The sequence below is a fragment of the Salvelinus alpinus genome, chromosome 2 (genome assembly GCF_045679555.1).
Source record: "Salvelinus alpinus chromosome 2, SLU_Salpinus.1, whole genome shotgun sequence".
Taxonomy (NCBI): domain Eukaryota; kingdom Metazoa; phylum Chordata; class Actinopteri; order Salmoniformes; family Salmonidae; genus Salvelinus; species Salvelinus alpinus.
Genome location: NC_092087.1, coordinates 35348420 through 35363998, shown reverse-complemented (window position 1 = coordinate 35363998; position 15579 = coordinate 35348420). Strand labels below are relative to the sequence as shown.

Below are 15579 nucleotides of genomic sequence, written 5' to 3'. Positions count from 1 at the left end.
ATGTGGTTGTCTCACCTAGAGCGATGAATGCACGAACTGTAAGTCACTCTGGATAAGAGTGTCTGCTAAATGACTAAAATGTAAACATGTAGACTCTTGCACTCCCACGCCCCCTTGTAACCCTTCCTGCTGTCTCTGCTTCCTCATACACCACCCCACCACAGACAACCTTGCCCACTGGCCGGGACCCATCTTTTCCACTGAGCAACCACTCTAACTCTCCTCTCTGTGGTACATTAGCCTCATGTCTGTAATGTAATCATGGCCTGAGGTTGAGCCTTGGTCGTCATGGTCATCTAAATGTTCATTACTGGGATGAGAAGGACACGGGGGAATATGGGCCGATTATGGCTCATCCCTATGTGTTAATTTACAACTACCCTTCCAAGACTATCTCCCCAACACACATACTGTAAATCATAAATATTCACTACTAATGGCCCAAAAGAAGGAATATGGGTATTTCCCCACTGTCTCTATTTCTTATTTTTACCTCTCTCTTTTTCTCAGCTTCCCTCCTCCAATCTTCCCTCTATCCATCTTTTATCTCTCCATCCCTCTCTCTCCTCCCATTTCCCATCTCATTCCCTTTTCTCTCTCCGAGCCGTGTAATATTATTTCCTCCTTCACTCTGGGGTCTTTGTATAATGTCATCGGTACAGAGGCCTTCCTGTCCAATGTATTGCTCTAAATAGAAGAGCTGTGTATTGACCTTTGACCCAGAGCCTTCATTGAGAACACAACCTCACACTCGATTTATCGGGATGTCCAGCACCTGTTGCAGTGGAAGAATGATAGAGAGCGCCTCCTAGATGGTTTAGTTGGGGTCAGGGAAGACATGCTTCAACAGAGCATCAATCTTAATGTTCCTCATAGTCATAATATAGAAATCAGCTTAATGTGATTAGAACATGGTTTTAACTGAGCTTTGCTTTCCTATTTAATAATTAGGTATTTTACCAACTCTCACCAGTCATGCATTTATATGTATGCCTCAAGCAATTATAAAAGTATATTCCATTTATATTCATTATACATGGTAAAACATAGGAAAAGACACTGCTCATGGTATACACATTTTGTGTACACAAATGGCCTATAATGAGTTGCACTACATCTTAAGTTGTGCCATTTCTTAATTGTCTGTTTGTAGCCCTAATTACTAAAGCTGCTTATAATGAATAGTTACATCACCAGATAAATAGCCAACTGCTCAAGCATGGGATCCATTTAATCGTGGAAAAATTAAATACACTAGCGCATCTATATTAATTAATGCAAATCTGATACCCTCACTCCATCCTTGTCTCTCTCCCAGGGCCTAGGCCTGGCTGAGGATATGTTCCATCATCTCAACCTGTCACCAAGTCCCTGTCCCCTATGATCGCTTAGACATATCAAATGAAACTAACCATTTCTCCATAACCTGGTTGGCAATAACGATTTTTTTTTGCACATATCATCAATTTAACTGATTAGGCTACTCACTATAGTTTCCCATATTCCTAAAGGCCAGAATATCTCTTTCCATGTACAGCTTGTTGCATGGGCCTTTTTTCTTCTTCCCAAAGACTCACATGAATCGATCCGTTCCTTTGTTGTTTTTAATTCAACTCACATCACTCCATTAATTGTTCTGTCTCTCCCTCTCCGCCTAACACCCCCTCGATCATCCTCCCTCCGTCCGCACCCCCTCACTATCTCTTCATTCTGGACCCATCTATCCATCTTTTTTTGTCCTTTCCCCAGAATGAGATGCAGGTCACGCTTGAGGTTTTTTCCCCTGCCATGGCAGTGTTGGCGGGAGCGGCGGCTAAGCGTGTCCCTGTCCGGTCTAAATTGGATTGATTAACGGCGCGCTGCTGTGCCAGGTCTCCCGGGACCCCCTCCAACACCCCCCCCCCCCCCCCCCCAAACTCCAGAGGCTACAGGGCTCGGTAATTGGTAGTCGAACAGCCATGGCAGCTCCCTCCTTAATGGCTCCCACTCCTCAATAACTCCATACAATCACAATAAATGGGGCCACAGAATAGGCTACTGCGGTCAGATGGTCTCCTGAAACAGTGGCGGGAGGTCAGAATAAAAATCTATGCTTGGCTACACACACTGTTGTCTATAAAAGCTGCTGGACTAGTAGTATTTTCTTTAGTCATCTATATTGTTTTTTTTTATGTATCTCAGGTAGACTGGAGACACATAAAGGAATTGCATCTTTTAAAGATCTTTTTCCATCTTCTATAGACTTCCTGTTCTCCGAGAGAAATGAATGACTCCCGTGAGGAGGATCTGTGATGTGGTTTTGTGTAAACAAAATTGAGAACGGAGAGGCTGACTTGCTGTCAATTCCAACATCTGTCTACATGGTTGAGTGGCATTAATCCCCTGACATTCTCTGAGTTGTGTTTTGAGGGGCGGGCAATCTTTTTCCATAGATGTATAGCTAGGCGGCTTATGTTAATCTACACTGGGTTGTTGTGGTTTAGGGTTAAGGTTAGTATTCTAGTTTGGTATGGGCCTTGCCACATCCTTTTAATTATTAATCTGTCATTCTCTCTTGGTAGCACTTGGTCATTCCTGGTTCACAGGTGGGACATTTGTGTAGAAATGTGGTAGCAATACAACTACGAACCAAAGCTAGTCAGTAGGCATGTCATGATTGTTGGTCACATTGGTATCATACGATATATAGTCTAATAAGTATCAGGCGATATCATTAATAGTATCAGACGATCCATCGCCATATAAGTATTGGCCGATAATGGCAACAACAAAAAATAACAACATAAAAATGGTTTCTGAGAATCTTTTTCATAAGAAATATGAAATAGTAAAGCATCTTATTAGCCATCATGGTCAAGAAAATATTGGTTATTAGTATCAGCCCTGAATTTCCCAATGTCGAGCTTTCAGAGCAATTGGCCAGCTTTTACTTAACGTATGACACTGCCCAGTTTTGAATTCAAGGTCAAATGGCATGAGCGTTCTGTCTATTTGAATATCCCAAAGCTACCAATATGCTACCTTCAACCTCCTTCAAACTGCATGCAGAGACATCAAAATGGTATACATGAGTTCGTCTGGCTCCCAAGTCCAACATACCAAAGTATCCCTTTAAAGGGTCATAACAAGGGCTGTGAAAGTGCTGGCGTGTACCCCTCCTCCCTGCAATGACCCTTTAAACATGGCATTCAGCTAATTATATTTGCTAGCGATAAGGAGGCCTGGTTATTTATGACTTCTGGCACAGAGCCATAGGGGACATTACTTCACCAAGGCTCAGACAGCAGAAAATATATTCAGTCGCTGACATTTAATGTGTAATGTTTATGATTAATGTATAGTTGCATTGTACTAATATAACCTAGTGGCTCAACAGCAATTCTGCCCAACAATGAAGCGTCATGGTGTAACATTTAAAAACCATGTTGGTGAAACCAATGTATGAAAATGAGAATACATGTACTGATGAAGTCAAATATATTTCAACTTTTCACTACAATGGAGCGGAATGTTCTGTTTTTTCCTTTCAAAACTGGTTAAAATGGCTACTTTTACCCTGTAGGCACCTGCAACTTACCACAGGTGAGATACACAACACATTAAATTAGAATTATTCCCTCCAACCAATTTTGAATTTTGAATAATTTAGTCCTGGCCATTTCTTTGAAGTAAAAAAATCTAAATTTCAGTTTAGATTTTATTTCTTGGTCCTGTGCAGTTCTAAATCAAACAAATACTCGTGTGAACACAAAAGTTTTTCAATTTCAACTTATTTTAGAAGAAATAGTGAATCATGCAAAGGTGCATTTTGTATGTAGGGTCTTATTTATGATGTTACCCTCAACTCTAAAGTAAGTGCATGGTCAAACAGCAACGAGAAATTAGTAATTTGTATAAATAAATAGAGCATACCAATTACAGAGCATATTGTAAATACTACCACCATAACTGTTACCGTACCAGAATTTACACAAAGGGAACAGGCGGAGCAGTCTGATTAGAGAACCAGAGCAGTGAATCTCAGTTTGGGCTCTCACCCAGTAACTATCAAAATGAAACCTTGTTTTCTCTAAGAGGGGAGGAGGGGGAGCAGTGGGAGTGTGAAAGAGAGAAAGGCAAATCGGGATTATTGTCAACTGCAGTGGAGATTGATATCGACAAGGGAGTGAATTCCTGTCTGTTGGCCAAATGACGTGCCGACTTGAGCTGCTGCTGGGGAGAGCGAGGGCCCGTGGGACGACAGGGAGGATAACACTGCCTCCACTTTTCATTATTGGGGCACCATTAAATAGGAGAGGGAGAGAGATAGAGAGAGATGGACAAAGGGAAGGAGCTAAAGACACCGAGAGGAGAGAGGGAGGTGGAGACAGAGAGTCCGTGGAGAGCAGAAGGCAGAGAAGGAGAGTCGGGAGAGTACAGGGGAAAAGGGAATGGGGTAAAGAGAAACGAGAGGAGAGGGATGGTGAAAACGAGGGTAAGTGAGAGAGATTTAGAATGAGACCACAGGAGGGAGCAGCTGCGTGCCACTTTAACAGTCCAAGCACAAGATGGGTGAGGGGAGCCAAACTGGAGGGGGGCTGGAGTATGGGGAGGGAGGGAGCCCACTGGGTAACAAACTGATCAAGCGAGCCTATTTCAGGGGGGCAAGAATGAGACTGGGGAGGTGGGGGTCTGCGTAGTCTCTGTTATTTTGGTGTTTTTCAGTGGTGCCCTGCTCCTCTGGTAATAAAACTGACAGGATTCATTCACCGTGATGTACAGACCTCTCAGAGCGGAGCGAGAAGATTGAGAGGGGTCTCTTAAACTCACCTGTGGGACCACTATGGGCAGAGAGGCAGGGGTCGAGGAGGGGGGAGAACTGATGGAAATATCCAGTTTATGCAATGCTATGGCGCTCTGTCTGTCTATCTCTCTCTCTCTCTCTCTGTCTATCTCTCGCTCTCTCTGTCTGTCTGTCTGTCTGTCTGTCTGTCTGTCTGTCTGTCTGTCTGTCTGTCTGTCTGTCTGTCTGTCTGTCTGTCTGTCTGTCTGTCTGTCTGTCTGTCTGTCTGTCTGTCTGTCTGTCTGTCTGTCTGTCTGTCTGTCTGTCTGTCTGTCTGTCTGTCTCTCTCTCTCTGGTCAGCGTTAAGGTGTGCTCTGTTACCATTAGGGTGGTGGTTGTGGAAAACCTTTAGCAACCATGTGGGTCTGACCCCTATTTGGCATGCTAAATGTTAATATATTGTCATGACACTCTGGACCTAAGGTGAAGACGTTGATTAGAAAGTCCCTAATTGGCTCTGGGCTGGGACGTACCAATGGTGGAGACTGTTCAATTGGATATGAAGGAGTTTCAGCTACAGACGACTCTACCTGAAGCGCATCAACTATAAAGCAGCAATAGATTGAGCAATGACATTAAGTTAAGTGACAGTCAGTCACAGGTCATTTGCTACCCCCTATTGACAATTTGGAAATATTGGGATCCTTGCGATATTTACCAATACAAACACGTATGCTGGCAGGTAGATGCACAAGTATGCACACAGGCAGGCAGACACAAGCATGCATGCACACACACACATTTTCTTGGACCTTGCTAACCAGTGTTTTCTCCTCCATATCATCTGATTACAATTCTATCTATGTGTGTGTACATAGCCCATCTGTAAATAGCCCATCCAACTACCTCATCCCCCATACTGTTATTTATTTTGCTCCTTTGCACCCCAGTATCTCTACTTGCACACTCATCTTCTGCACATCTACCACTCCAGTGTGTAATTGCTTTATTGTAGGTATTTCGCCACTATGGCCTATTTATTGCCTCATTTACACACACTGTATATAGACTTTTTCTATTGTATTATTGACTCCATGTTTGATTATTCCATGTGTAACTCTGTGTTGTTGTTTGTGTTGCACTGCTTTGCTTTATCTTGGCCAGGTCGCAGTTGTAAATGAGAACTTGTTCTCAACTGGCCTACCTGCTTAAATAAAGGTGAAATAAAATAAAATAAATAAAAGTGTGGTTGGGTCTTGCAAACATCACGTGACTGATTAAACATTTACCTCACATGTTCAGCCAATCCAAAGACATCTCACACTGCTGCCATTTTCATAAAGGGATCAAGCTGTCATGGTGGGGAGAAATTCTTCATTGGCTATCTTTAGTTCCCTCATTATATAATACCATGAGTCATGGGTTAATGCCATACTTTTAGCCTTCACTGTCTATTCTGGCAAATGTTATACTTCCAACGTCATATACACGTTCATGATCTCTAAGGGCTAAATGCTCTATATCCTCCCGTACACAGAAAATGGTCTTTATCAAACCCATCCTGACATTTGAACACTCCTCAATGAGAAAACCCAACCTTTGGGATGAACTATTGAAGTGTGAGGCAAAATGAGAAGGAAAACAAAGACAAGACAAAAGACCGGAAAAGGAAGAGAAGGGATGCCTATTAGTCTGCACTGTATAAAGGCCAGTGATGATTAGAGAAATGTATGGACATATAGTGTGTGTGTGTGTGTGTGTGTGTGTGTGTGTGTGTGTGTGTGTGTGTGTGTGTGTGTGTGTGTGTGTGTGTGTGTGTGTGTGTGTGTGTGTGTGTGTGTGCGTGCGTGCGTGCGTGCGTGCGTGCGTGCGTGCGTGCGTGCGTGCGTGCGTGCGTGCGTGCGTGCGTGCGTGCATACAAGTGTGTGTGTGAGTGAGTGCGTGAGGGAGAAAGAAACACACAGCAAAACTGCATTTGTGGTGTACTGATTCATGAATGTCCTCCTGTGTGGCTCAGTTGGTAGAGCATGGTGCTTGCAACGTCAGGGTCGTGGGTTCAAATCCCAAGGGGGAAAAGTGCAAAAACAGATCTTTTTTTTCATAAGTCAAATGAATGACAAGAACCATTGCTTGGAAAATGTGCCCTAACATAAAACGCAGCAATGTCACTTCCAAGGAAGTGTTATGAATATACACTTATACCAAAGCTTTGCTGTTGCAGTTTCAAACCACGTGCATGTTCTACAAACTCCGGATGACAAGAAAGGGAACGTCAAAACAAATGTAGTCATTAAGTCCTGTGTAGCAGATAGTATCTGGAAGGCTGTACTAAACTAACACCTCCACTGAAACCGATGGTAATTAGTAGCTGCTAATCCTGACAGCGGATACGTCAGGCCCACTAAATGAGATCTAGCGCTTCACACAGTTGTCCACAAATTAGCTACTAGCATCATTAATTAATGAGCTAATTAACTTGATGTTGGACCGGATCCCTTCTGAAGTGAACATGACTATGTTTTGGATCAAAATGGTATAACTACATTGATGTGTATAGCCTAAAGTTCAACTGAATGGAAAAATACTCTCTCTAGCTCTCCAGTAGCCTATGTCCTCTGTGAGGTGTGCAAAGGGCTAAGCCGTGCGAAGCGGGAAGCGGGGCTGCGGTTCCAATGTTATGTTGGGCTTAATTAGTGCTCAGTCTGTCTCCAGGTCTCTTTCTCCAATAGGTCAAATCAAACCAAATGCCACAGTCCTGTAATGGGGACACGGTGTCACAGGAGGCACAATGCTACTGAGCAGACATGTTGGGTCTAAATGGTTTAGCAGCAGCTCTTTAAACACTGTACTGTACTCATCATAAACTATTATATAGAAGAAATATGGGGCCAACATGGGACAGGCCAGGCCTAGACACTCCCAAAATGACCAATCCATGCATTCCATACCGGCTATAAATATGAATGATAATCCCACTCCCAGCTCATCATCGCAAAGGGCAAAATCTATATTGGTTGTAAATTATAGATCCATGGGAAAGGTCACTTACTTTAACAAAAATCTGTTGGTGGCTCAAGAAACATGGAGAGAGGAGATCTGACAGCTCACTAGGGTATGCAGGCTTGTCAGTTGTGAGCTGTGATCAGACATAATATAACTTCCTTCCATAGATGTCTAATAGGTACACTGGACACACTGGACACACTGGAAAATATGTCAAGGAGCACACGTGAAGAATTCATCATCCATCTAGCAATATCAGATATTCAGAGATTTACAACTGTCAAGGTCTTTAATCATTTGAATTTCTTCCACCTTTCTGTCTTTACACTGGCCTTCTCTTTCACGCCATCTCTCCTCCTCTGTTCATTCTATCCCTCCTCATCTGTCTTCTTTATGTTGATCTGATCCAGTGCTCTCATGTTGGCCTCGCTGTAGCAGTGTGTCTCTCATCCCGTATGTCCACTCTCCTTTGTTTATCCATCCATCTTTCTCTCCTCCCTTGATCTCTCTGTCTCCCCACTTGTCTGCAGCCTGCCTCCCGTTACCTACCCCCAGTTGTGTCTTAATCCCACCTCCCTTTGATTTACCGTGGATAAACCGTATCTCTGTGTCAACGCCACAGCTGGGGGTGGCGTTGACACCTAGATCTGCCCTTTGAGTTATAGTCAATGTAAATCACACGTACATCCTTTTTTGCCCTGTACATGCTTCCCCTTAGTGACATCATAACATTCAGTTTCACTGCTCTGCAGATGACACACAGCTTTATTTACCAATCAGACCCAGTGACCAAGCTAGCGTGGCTATCCTCCACAAGTGTCTTGCTGGCATCAAATGTTGGATGTCTGACAATTTTCTCCAGCTCAATGATACGAAATCAGAGGTTGTTTTATTTGGCCCCCACCTTGCTAGAACCTAGATTGTAAATAACCTTGGTCATTTGTCCACCAAAGTAAAGTCTACGGCCAGAAACCTTCTTTGACCCTGACTAAACCTCAACCTGCATGTAAAGAATGTTGTCCAGTCCTGCTTTTATCATCCAAGAAATAAAGCTAAAGTCAAGTATTTTATTTTAGTCACTGATCTGGAGAAAGTGATATATGCTTTTATTTCCTCACGCCTAAATTACTGTAACTCTTTGTATACGTCTCAGTCAGAAATCACTCCATCGTCTACAGGTAGTTTAAAACTCTGCAGCTGAGCTTTTAACAGGCACCAGGAAATGTAACCATATCACCTATTTTAGCTTCTCTACACTGGCTACCAGTCACTGTTAGAATAGATTCAGTACGTTTAAGGTTTGGCTTGGTTTAGCCCCATCGTATATCTCAGATATTTTATCTCCCTATGAGCCAGGACGCAGCCTGAGATCCTCTGGCAGTGCACTTTTGACCATTCCAAAGTCTAGTTTGAAAACGAAAGACCAGGCATTTTTCCGATTAGGGCCCCTAGACTTTGGAATGGTCTGCCAGAGATGCTTTTAATGTATGATTTTAATTAGCTATCTTTTTTCACTCTCTTTCCTCTGGTCTGTTGCTTTGTTACTACTTTTATTTTATTATTTTATGATATGAAGCACTTTTATTTGTATTGAAAAGCGCTATACAAATAAAGTTACCATTATTATTATTACATAATTTTTACATAAAACTACAGTTTGACTAGGAAACTCAGAAGGACAGGTACAACAACTTAAATTGAACATCACAATGGACACATCACAATTTTCCATTTCTGACACAATCCAAACAGTATGCCTACACATTGCAACTACCAAACATTGACATTGATATTGGTACTCCTTGCTGTAACTTTGATGTTCATCCGTTGGTCTCTAGCTGTGGCTATACGATGTTCTCCCAGGGTTGTGTTTTCTAATTGACCCCATCGGTTAGCTCCCCTACGAGAGCACTTGTCTATTCACTGCAAAGTGGGACCACGAAGTGGAGTGGGCCTCTGAAGGGGGGATGGGCACTGAATTAGGTTAAATAATTCAGTTGATGGAAAAAATAATTAATGGGCAAGCCAATAGACAAGCCAGAAGAGACCAGAGGGAGGGGGGGGGGGCACTTGTGTGTGTGTGTGTGGTGTGTGTGTGAGGTGTGTGTGTGAGAAGGGACGCACAGGTGGATGGGAGAGGTTCTAATCTAAAGGCCATGAATGATTTAACAGCGGGACAGGACAGGAATGACAATTTCAGTGACGGCACACGACAAACCAGGTCTGCCAATTATGCCTGGCATTTTCCTGTCTTCTTTACTGTGTACTTTATACACCCACTGTCAAATTGATGACTGGGGAGGCAGTGCGGAATCTACCTCTTAATAGACCTGGTCAAATAAATACCTCGTGTTACGGGTGTATTGGGGAAGCTGGGAGAAGTGCCAAGGTGGTACAGGATCCGAGGAGAAAAAATTATAGACATTTTTATTTACTAAACTTGTGAAATGAATGGTAACTAATAAAATGTTTAAATACTGTATGTGCCTGACCTGAACTCATCCATTCCACCACCAATTGGGTAGGTAACATTTATACTGAACACAAATATAAATGCAACATGCACAATTTCAAAGATTTTACTGAGATACAGTTCATATGAGGAAGTCAGTCAATTAAAATAAATAAATTAGGCCCTAATCTATGGATTTTACATAACTGGGCAAGGGCGCAGCCATGGGTGGACCTGGGAGGGCATAGGCCCACCCACTTGGTAGCCAGGTCAACCCACTGGGGAGTCAGGCCCAGCCAATAAGAATGAGTATTTCTCCACAAAAGGGCTTTATTACAGACAGAAATACTCCTCAGCACCCCCTCAGACAATCCCGCAGGTGAAGAAGCCGGATGTGGAGGTCCTGGGCTGGCGTGGTCACATGTGGTCTGCGGTTGTGAGTCAGGTTGGAGGTACTGCCAAATTCTCTAGAACTTGTATATATTCAACCCAGTGAAAACTGTCTGATGAAGACAGGTTAGATCCCTTACACTTAGATCTGGTTGTTTGTACTAGTTGACAAGGTGTAAGAAATCTTGAGACTAAAGGTAAGAAATCTTCAACTCTAGCGTTTCCACTGAAGACAGTTTTACAGAGATTTTATGACGGATAGTTCAAGTTGTCCATGCCTACCAATCTTTCATGAAAAAGCAGTAGCTATCAGGGTCGCGGTCGACTCAGTAACACACCGCTGCCTGACTATACAGCCTGTAAATTATGTGTAAAGAAACCAAACACCAGTGTTTCATCCAAACACTCAGGCTGATTTGGCTGGTAACAATGAGTCTTATTCTATTCCTCTCTGGTAAATCCCTCTGTGTCGTTCTTCTGTTCCACACCACACATGTCAAAATCGAACCTCATCGAGTCAGGGTTTAATCCCTCAAGCTTGTCATGCATCTCCAGATGGGCAACTTTCAAGCCTTTTTTGGGGCTTTTTTTTGTGCTTGTTTATTTATTGATGTTAAAGCTGGAGATCCTCAGAGGACAGTAGCCAGCTGTTGCGTTTTGGCGGCACTCCACAGAGATGTGGAGGATCGTTATCCTCTTGATCGCTTAGCTGTCACTGCATTCTCTCTCTTTCTCTCCTGCTGCCCAAATCAGGAGGTGGAACCTGACAAAGCGTAAAACTTGTTTATCTTCTATTAAGTGAGGGCTTACTTGTTCTTATTCAAATGCTGAATGAGTTATTTTATTCTCATAATAATCTCTACTTCAACATTCCTTCTTTCCCATTTTTATGTTTAATCTTGATTGCTTTGCTAAGTCATCCTTCAAACATCTTACCAATAATAGAATACTCGGCCCACCTCATTTGGACTAGCAATAGCTAAATAGTACGTGTTGAGGGTTTAGAACGTTTAGGCCTAGCATACTTTGAAGTTGATTGGGATATGTAAGAGTTCCACTGCTCTTACCTGTGCCTTCATGTTTGAACAATAATACTCTCTGAGTGTACCTGTGTCAAATTCAGGTCCTCTGGTTAAACTTCCTACCAGAATAGTTTTTTTACAAGGTATTTGGATATTTAATTAGGAAAACAAGTTGATAAATTTCTAAATCTTGCCTATAATCAGACCTTTCCTTTAATAATATAATAATAATGACACTTTTATCCAAAGTGACTGACAGTCATGCGCGAATACATTTGACATATGGGTAGCCCCAGCGGGAATCGAACCCACGACTCTTGGCATTCGTTACAAGCACCATGCCTTACCGACAGAGACTGAAGACACATATGCATACAACTCTAACAATATACCCATTATAACCCTTTCTATTTTTCAGAGAGGCCTATGACAAGGAGAAACACACATTAGAGAATAATGGAAGAAGAAGTGATACAAGAAGGCATAGGCAGATCGGAGTTTCTCATACTATTATAGAACTGTTGAACTGTTTTAGTGTAAGAACAATTGAGTGCTCATCTGTCTAGAATTCTTTATTTTTTAATGGAAACTGTAGTGACATTTATTGAGAAACTGAGCAGCCAATTCCCCCAAATACACACGCACACACAACAATACACTCCTCTCTGACTCACCTGTCCATTCTTCTTCAGGTCGGCCCACATGCTGGTCCCGTCTCCGCCCCTCATCAGGACATGGTATGTGAAGAAGTAGATGCCAGGTAGGGGGCAGGTGAACTTGCCAGTGCTGGGTTCATAGTAGTTCCCCACATTTGTCACCACGTCGTCAAACCTCAACACTTCACTCCCTTCATGCTGTTTACGGAGGCCTGCATAAAAGGCAATCTTGGGGCTGTAGAAGGAGGGGACGTAGCCCCCTGGGCCAGGGCCGGCGGGCCCGGGGGGGCCTGGCTTGCCTGGTTCTCCAGGGGGACCTCTGGGGCCTGGGGGGCCAGGGGGTCCAGGGCTCCCACGAAACCCAGATTTTCCCCTTCTCCCTGTGAAGTCTGGGGGTTGGGGGGAGACAGCAGTCAGCTCGTGGCTTCCCTGTGGGGGGGTGAAAGAGTCACACACCATCTTGCAGCTGCCGAGCATCTCATAGTGGGTGCTCCCGCCCCCAGACGCGCCCCCTTTGGTGGTGTGAACCAATAAGGGGATGGCAACCAGCAGAACCAGCACCATGGCCACGCCCACTCCTGCCCCGATGACACGTTTCCTGCGGCTGAGCCGGGTGGCGGCCAGCGTAAGGAAGTCCTCCTCCCCCTTGGCCGGAATGGTGGTGCCGGCCAGAATGAACTCTGGGATAACCGGAACTAAGGGGAAAGATGGTGAGAGAGAGGCGCTGAGGGGGATAGGGGAGGAGGCAGAGAGGTTCTACACCGCGAGTAGGAGGTGAGGTAGTTAGGTAAAATAAAGGGAAAGAAGGGGTAAATGAGGGAGAGTGAAAGGGTAAGAGGGTTATGAGGAGAGACTGGAAATACAGGAGATTTCAATGTAAAGAAAGGAATGAGATGTTATAGGACACTGAAGGAACAACAAAGCTCAGGAGTTGTTGAAGTCAAATGTCAGGAGGAGAAACATGTTTTTCCATTCCATAAATAAAAATGTCAAAAATGACTATGTTTATCTTTGGATTTCTCAACACCTTTTTCTTCACATCTATTTTTGAAGATTGGACTTTTCGTCAGCAAAGCAATATTTATTCACTTTTTTCATCCCTATTTTCAGTAAAGATCTCACTGATATCAAAAGTAGTATGTTATTATCTTTGGAGGACTAGAGGTGAAACCAGCCAGTTGAGTGTGGACACCTTCTCCGCGTTACATACATGGGTTGAAACTGACTAAGTCACACATCCAGTTCTTTGGAAGGATAAATACAAGGGTTTTCCCTGGGATAGAATATAGTAGATTGTAGATGGTTCTAGAGGGTTCTTTAAAAATATAAATATTTTTCAGACAGAATGGCAGCAGAATCTCCTGGTGAAATGTTCTTATATTTCTCAGTTGGAGAGCTGTCAGGTGGGGTCTGCTGCTCCAGTATTCCCACTGGAGTCCATCTCACCCAAGGAATTCACTTGTCTGGTCCAAGGATCAGTGGAAGGGAATGGAAAAAATGCTTAAATCTCTGGTCTTTTTTTCCTTCCTCTTTCCTTGTGCTTCTCTTTCTCTATGTATTTTTAATTTGCTTAATCCTGGGTGTGTTTTCCTCATGGGTAGACTAACACATTCCCCTCTCAGATATATATTTTTTTAAGTCAGTATTTATCAAAACACAGTGTTGAGAAAATGTTCTGTTCCTCATGAAAACGTGTTCCTCTGTTTTTTTGTGGCGCGCTGAGTCGTAGCAGAGAATATCTCAGGTTCCACTGTTTGCTTCCGAATCAGACATCTTGTGCCAGGAGCATTCTATTGGGGGAAGGAAATATATTTTGAGATTGACCTGACTAAATTAATACAGTATTTTTTCACTATGGGCTATGGTTATGCCATAGTTATCTATGATCAGATACAATGAAGGGTAGATAATATCTAACCATTATCACAAATCAACTCACTAACACAATTACTGCAAAGCAGTAAAGTGTTTAAATTATCCTATTGGGACTGAGCTACATTTGATGTAAAAAAATGCAAGAAGTGTAAAGTAACATGATTTAAAACTATATTCCTAAATGGTTACATTTGTGCAAGATTGAACATTTACTTTGTGGATAAATGTGAGACTATTTGTTCTTTGGAATAATAATAATAATAATAGTAATAATCAAATAAATAATAATAGCCAGGCCTAATAATAATTTTAAACCAAAAAGGTGCTTTGCATAATAAACTGGATTAGTAAATTCTTTGGACATATGATAGTCAATGAATTATCAGTAGTAACATAACTTTATTCAAGCATTCAAACACATTTCGATATTTCATGTGACCATTTACATTTATTATGTTCCTAAAAATGAAAAGATATATGAGCGATAGAGAGACTAATTTAAAACAAATCTGTAAAACGTTTGTAAAAATATATACATAAATCGTTGCTCACCTTTTCCTCCTCGCTGCTCAATAGAAGTGTCGATAATCTGCGATACGACGTGGTATGGTGATTTTCTCAGCCAAATGCAGTCAGACTTTCAACGTGGTCGAGAAATCTGCGAGGACAGCTCATCCTCACCTTCGCCTTGGTGAGATGCCAAGCTATAGAGTAGTCCGACGAACTCGAAAACTAACAGCAAGTCCACTTTCCGTTTTTTTCTAATTTGACCAAAATTGTTGTCGTAAACCACAAACTATTCACTCTGATTAAAGGCTAGCCTACTACAATGAGCTGTCGTGCGCCGAGCGTTATTTTTTTCAGTCAGTGCGTAACAGATCACCCGGTCATCAACACCCTAGGCAAATAGACAGTGACTTAACTAATTAACTTTTCACGTCCTTTTTATGGTCTAAAATATTCTAACGATACATTTTGTAGATTTTAATCTTGAAATCTACTGGTAAACATCTTTACCGAAATGCAACAGTTCTCTCACTTGTTAGATTTTCTCTTCTCTGACAGTCTCGCGCTCCTCTCCCCCGCCCCCTCGAACAATGATTCTGCACGGTCCCATTGGCACACGGTCCCATTCTCACACGGTCCCATTATTTGTTGACCTTTAGGCTATGTAGGTGCCACTATGCTCTTATTAGCGCCTTGATAACGTATTTTCTTACCTCTATATGTGTGTGTCTGGTGGGGGGGGGGGGGGGGGGCTTGAACAGAACTCTCACATTCTAGTGACATGACTGTTTAGGCTACCATACGTCACACTAATGTAGAGCCTATTGTCATCAACACAATAGAGACGTTTCGTTTGTGTCTTACCCTGGGCTAGACCTAGTTTACATGCAGAAAAAAAATCATGTGTGTGTT

The 15579-nt window shown here is 42.7% G+C and overlaps 1 protein-coding gene across 3 annotated transcripts in view; it reads right to left on the bottom strand.

Moving 5' to 3' along the window:
* c1ql4b (complement component 1, q subcomponent-like 4b) overlaps positions 1-15310 on the bottom strand; it is a 28328-nt gene extending 13018 nt beyond the window's left edge. The window contains exons 1-2 of one of the 3 annotated variants that reach the window (XM_071375910.1): positions 14713-15310; positions 12304-14075 (exon numbers count right to left, since the gene is read on the bottom strand). In XM_071375910.1, the coding sequence (XP_071232011.1) occupies positions 12304-12849 (546 nt within the window). In that variant the 5' untranslated portion in view covers positions 12850-14075; positions 14713-15310. The remainder of the gene's footprint in view (positions 1-12303; positions 14076-14712) is intronic. The other 2 variants (XM_071375918.1, XM_071375926.1) reach the window with 2 other exon arrangements.
* Between the last annotated feature and the right edge of the window lie 269 nt (positions 15311-15579).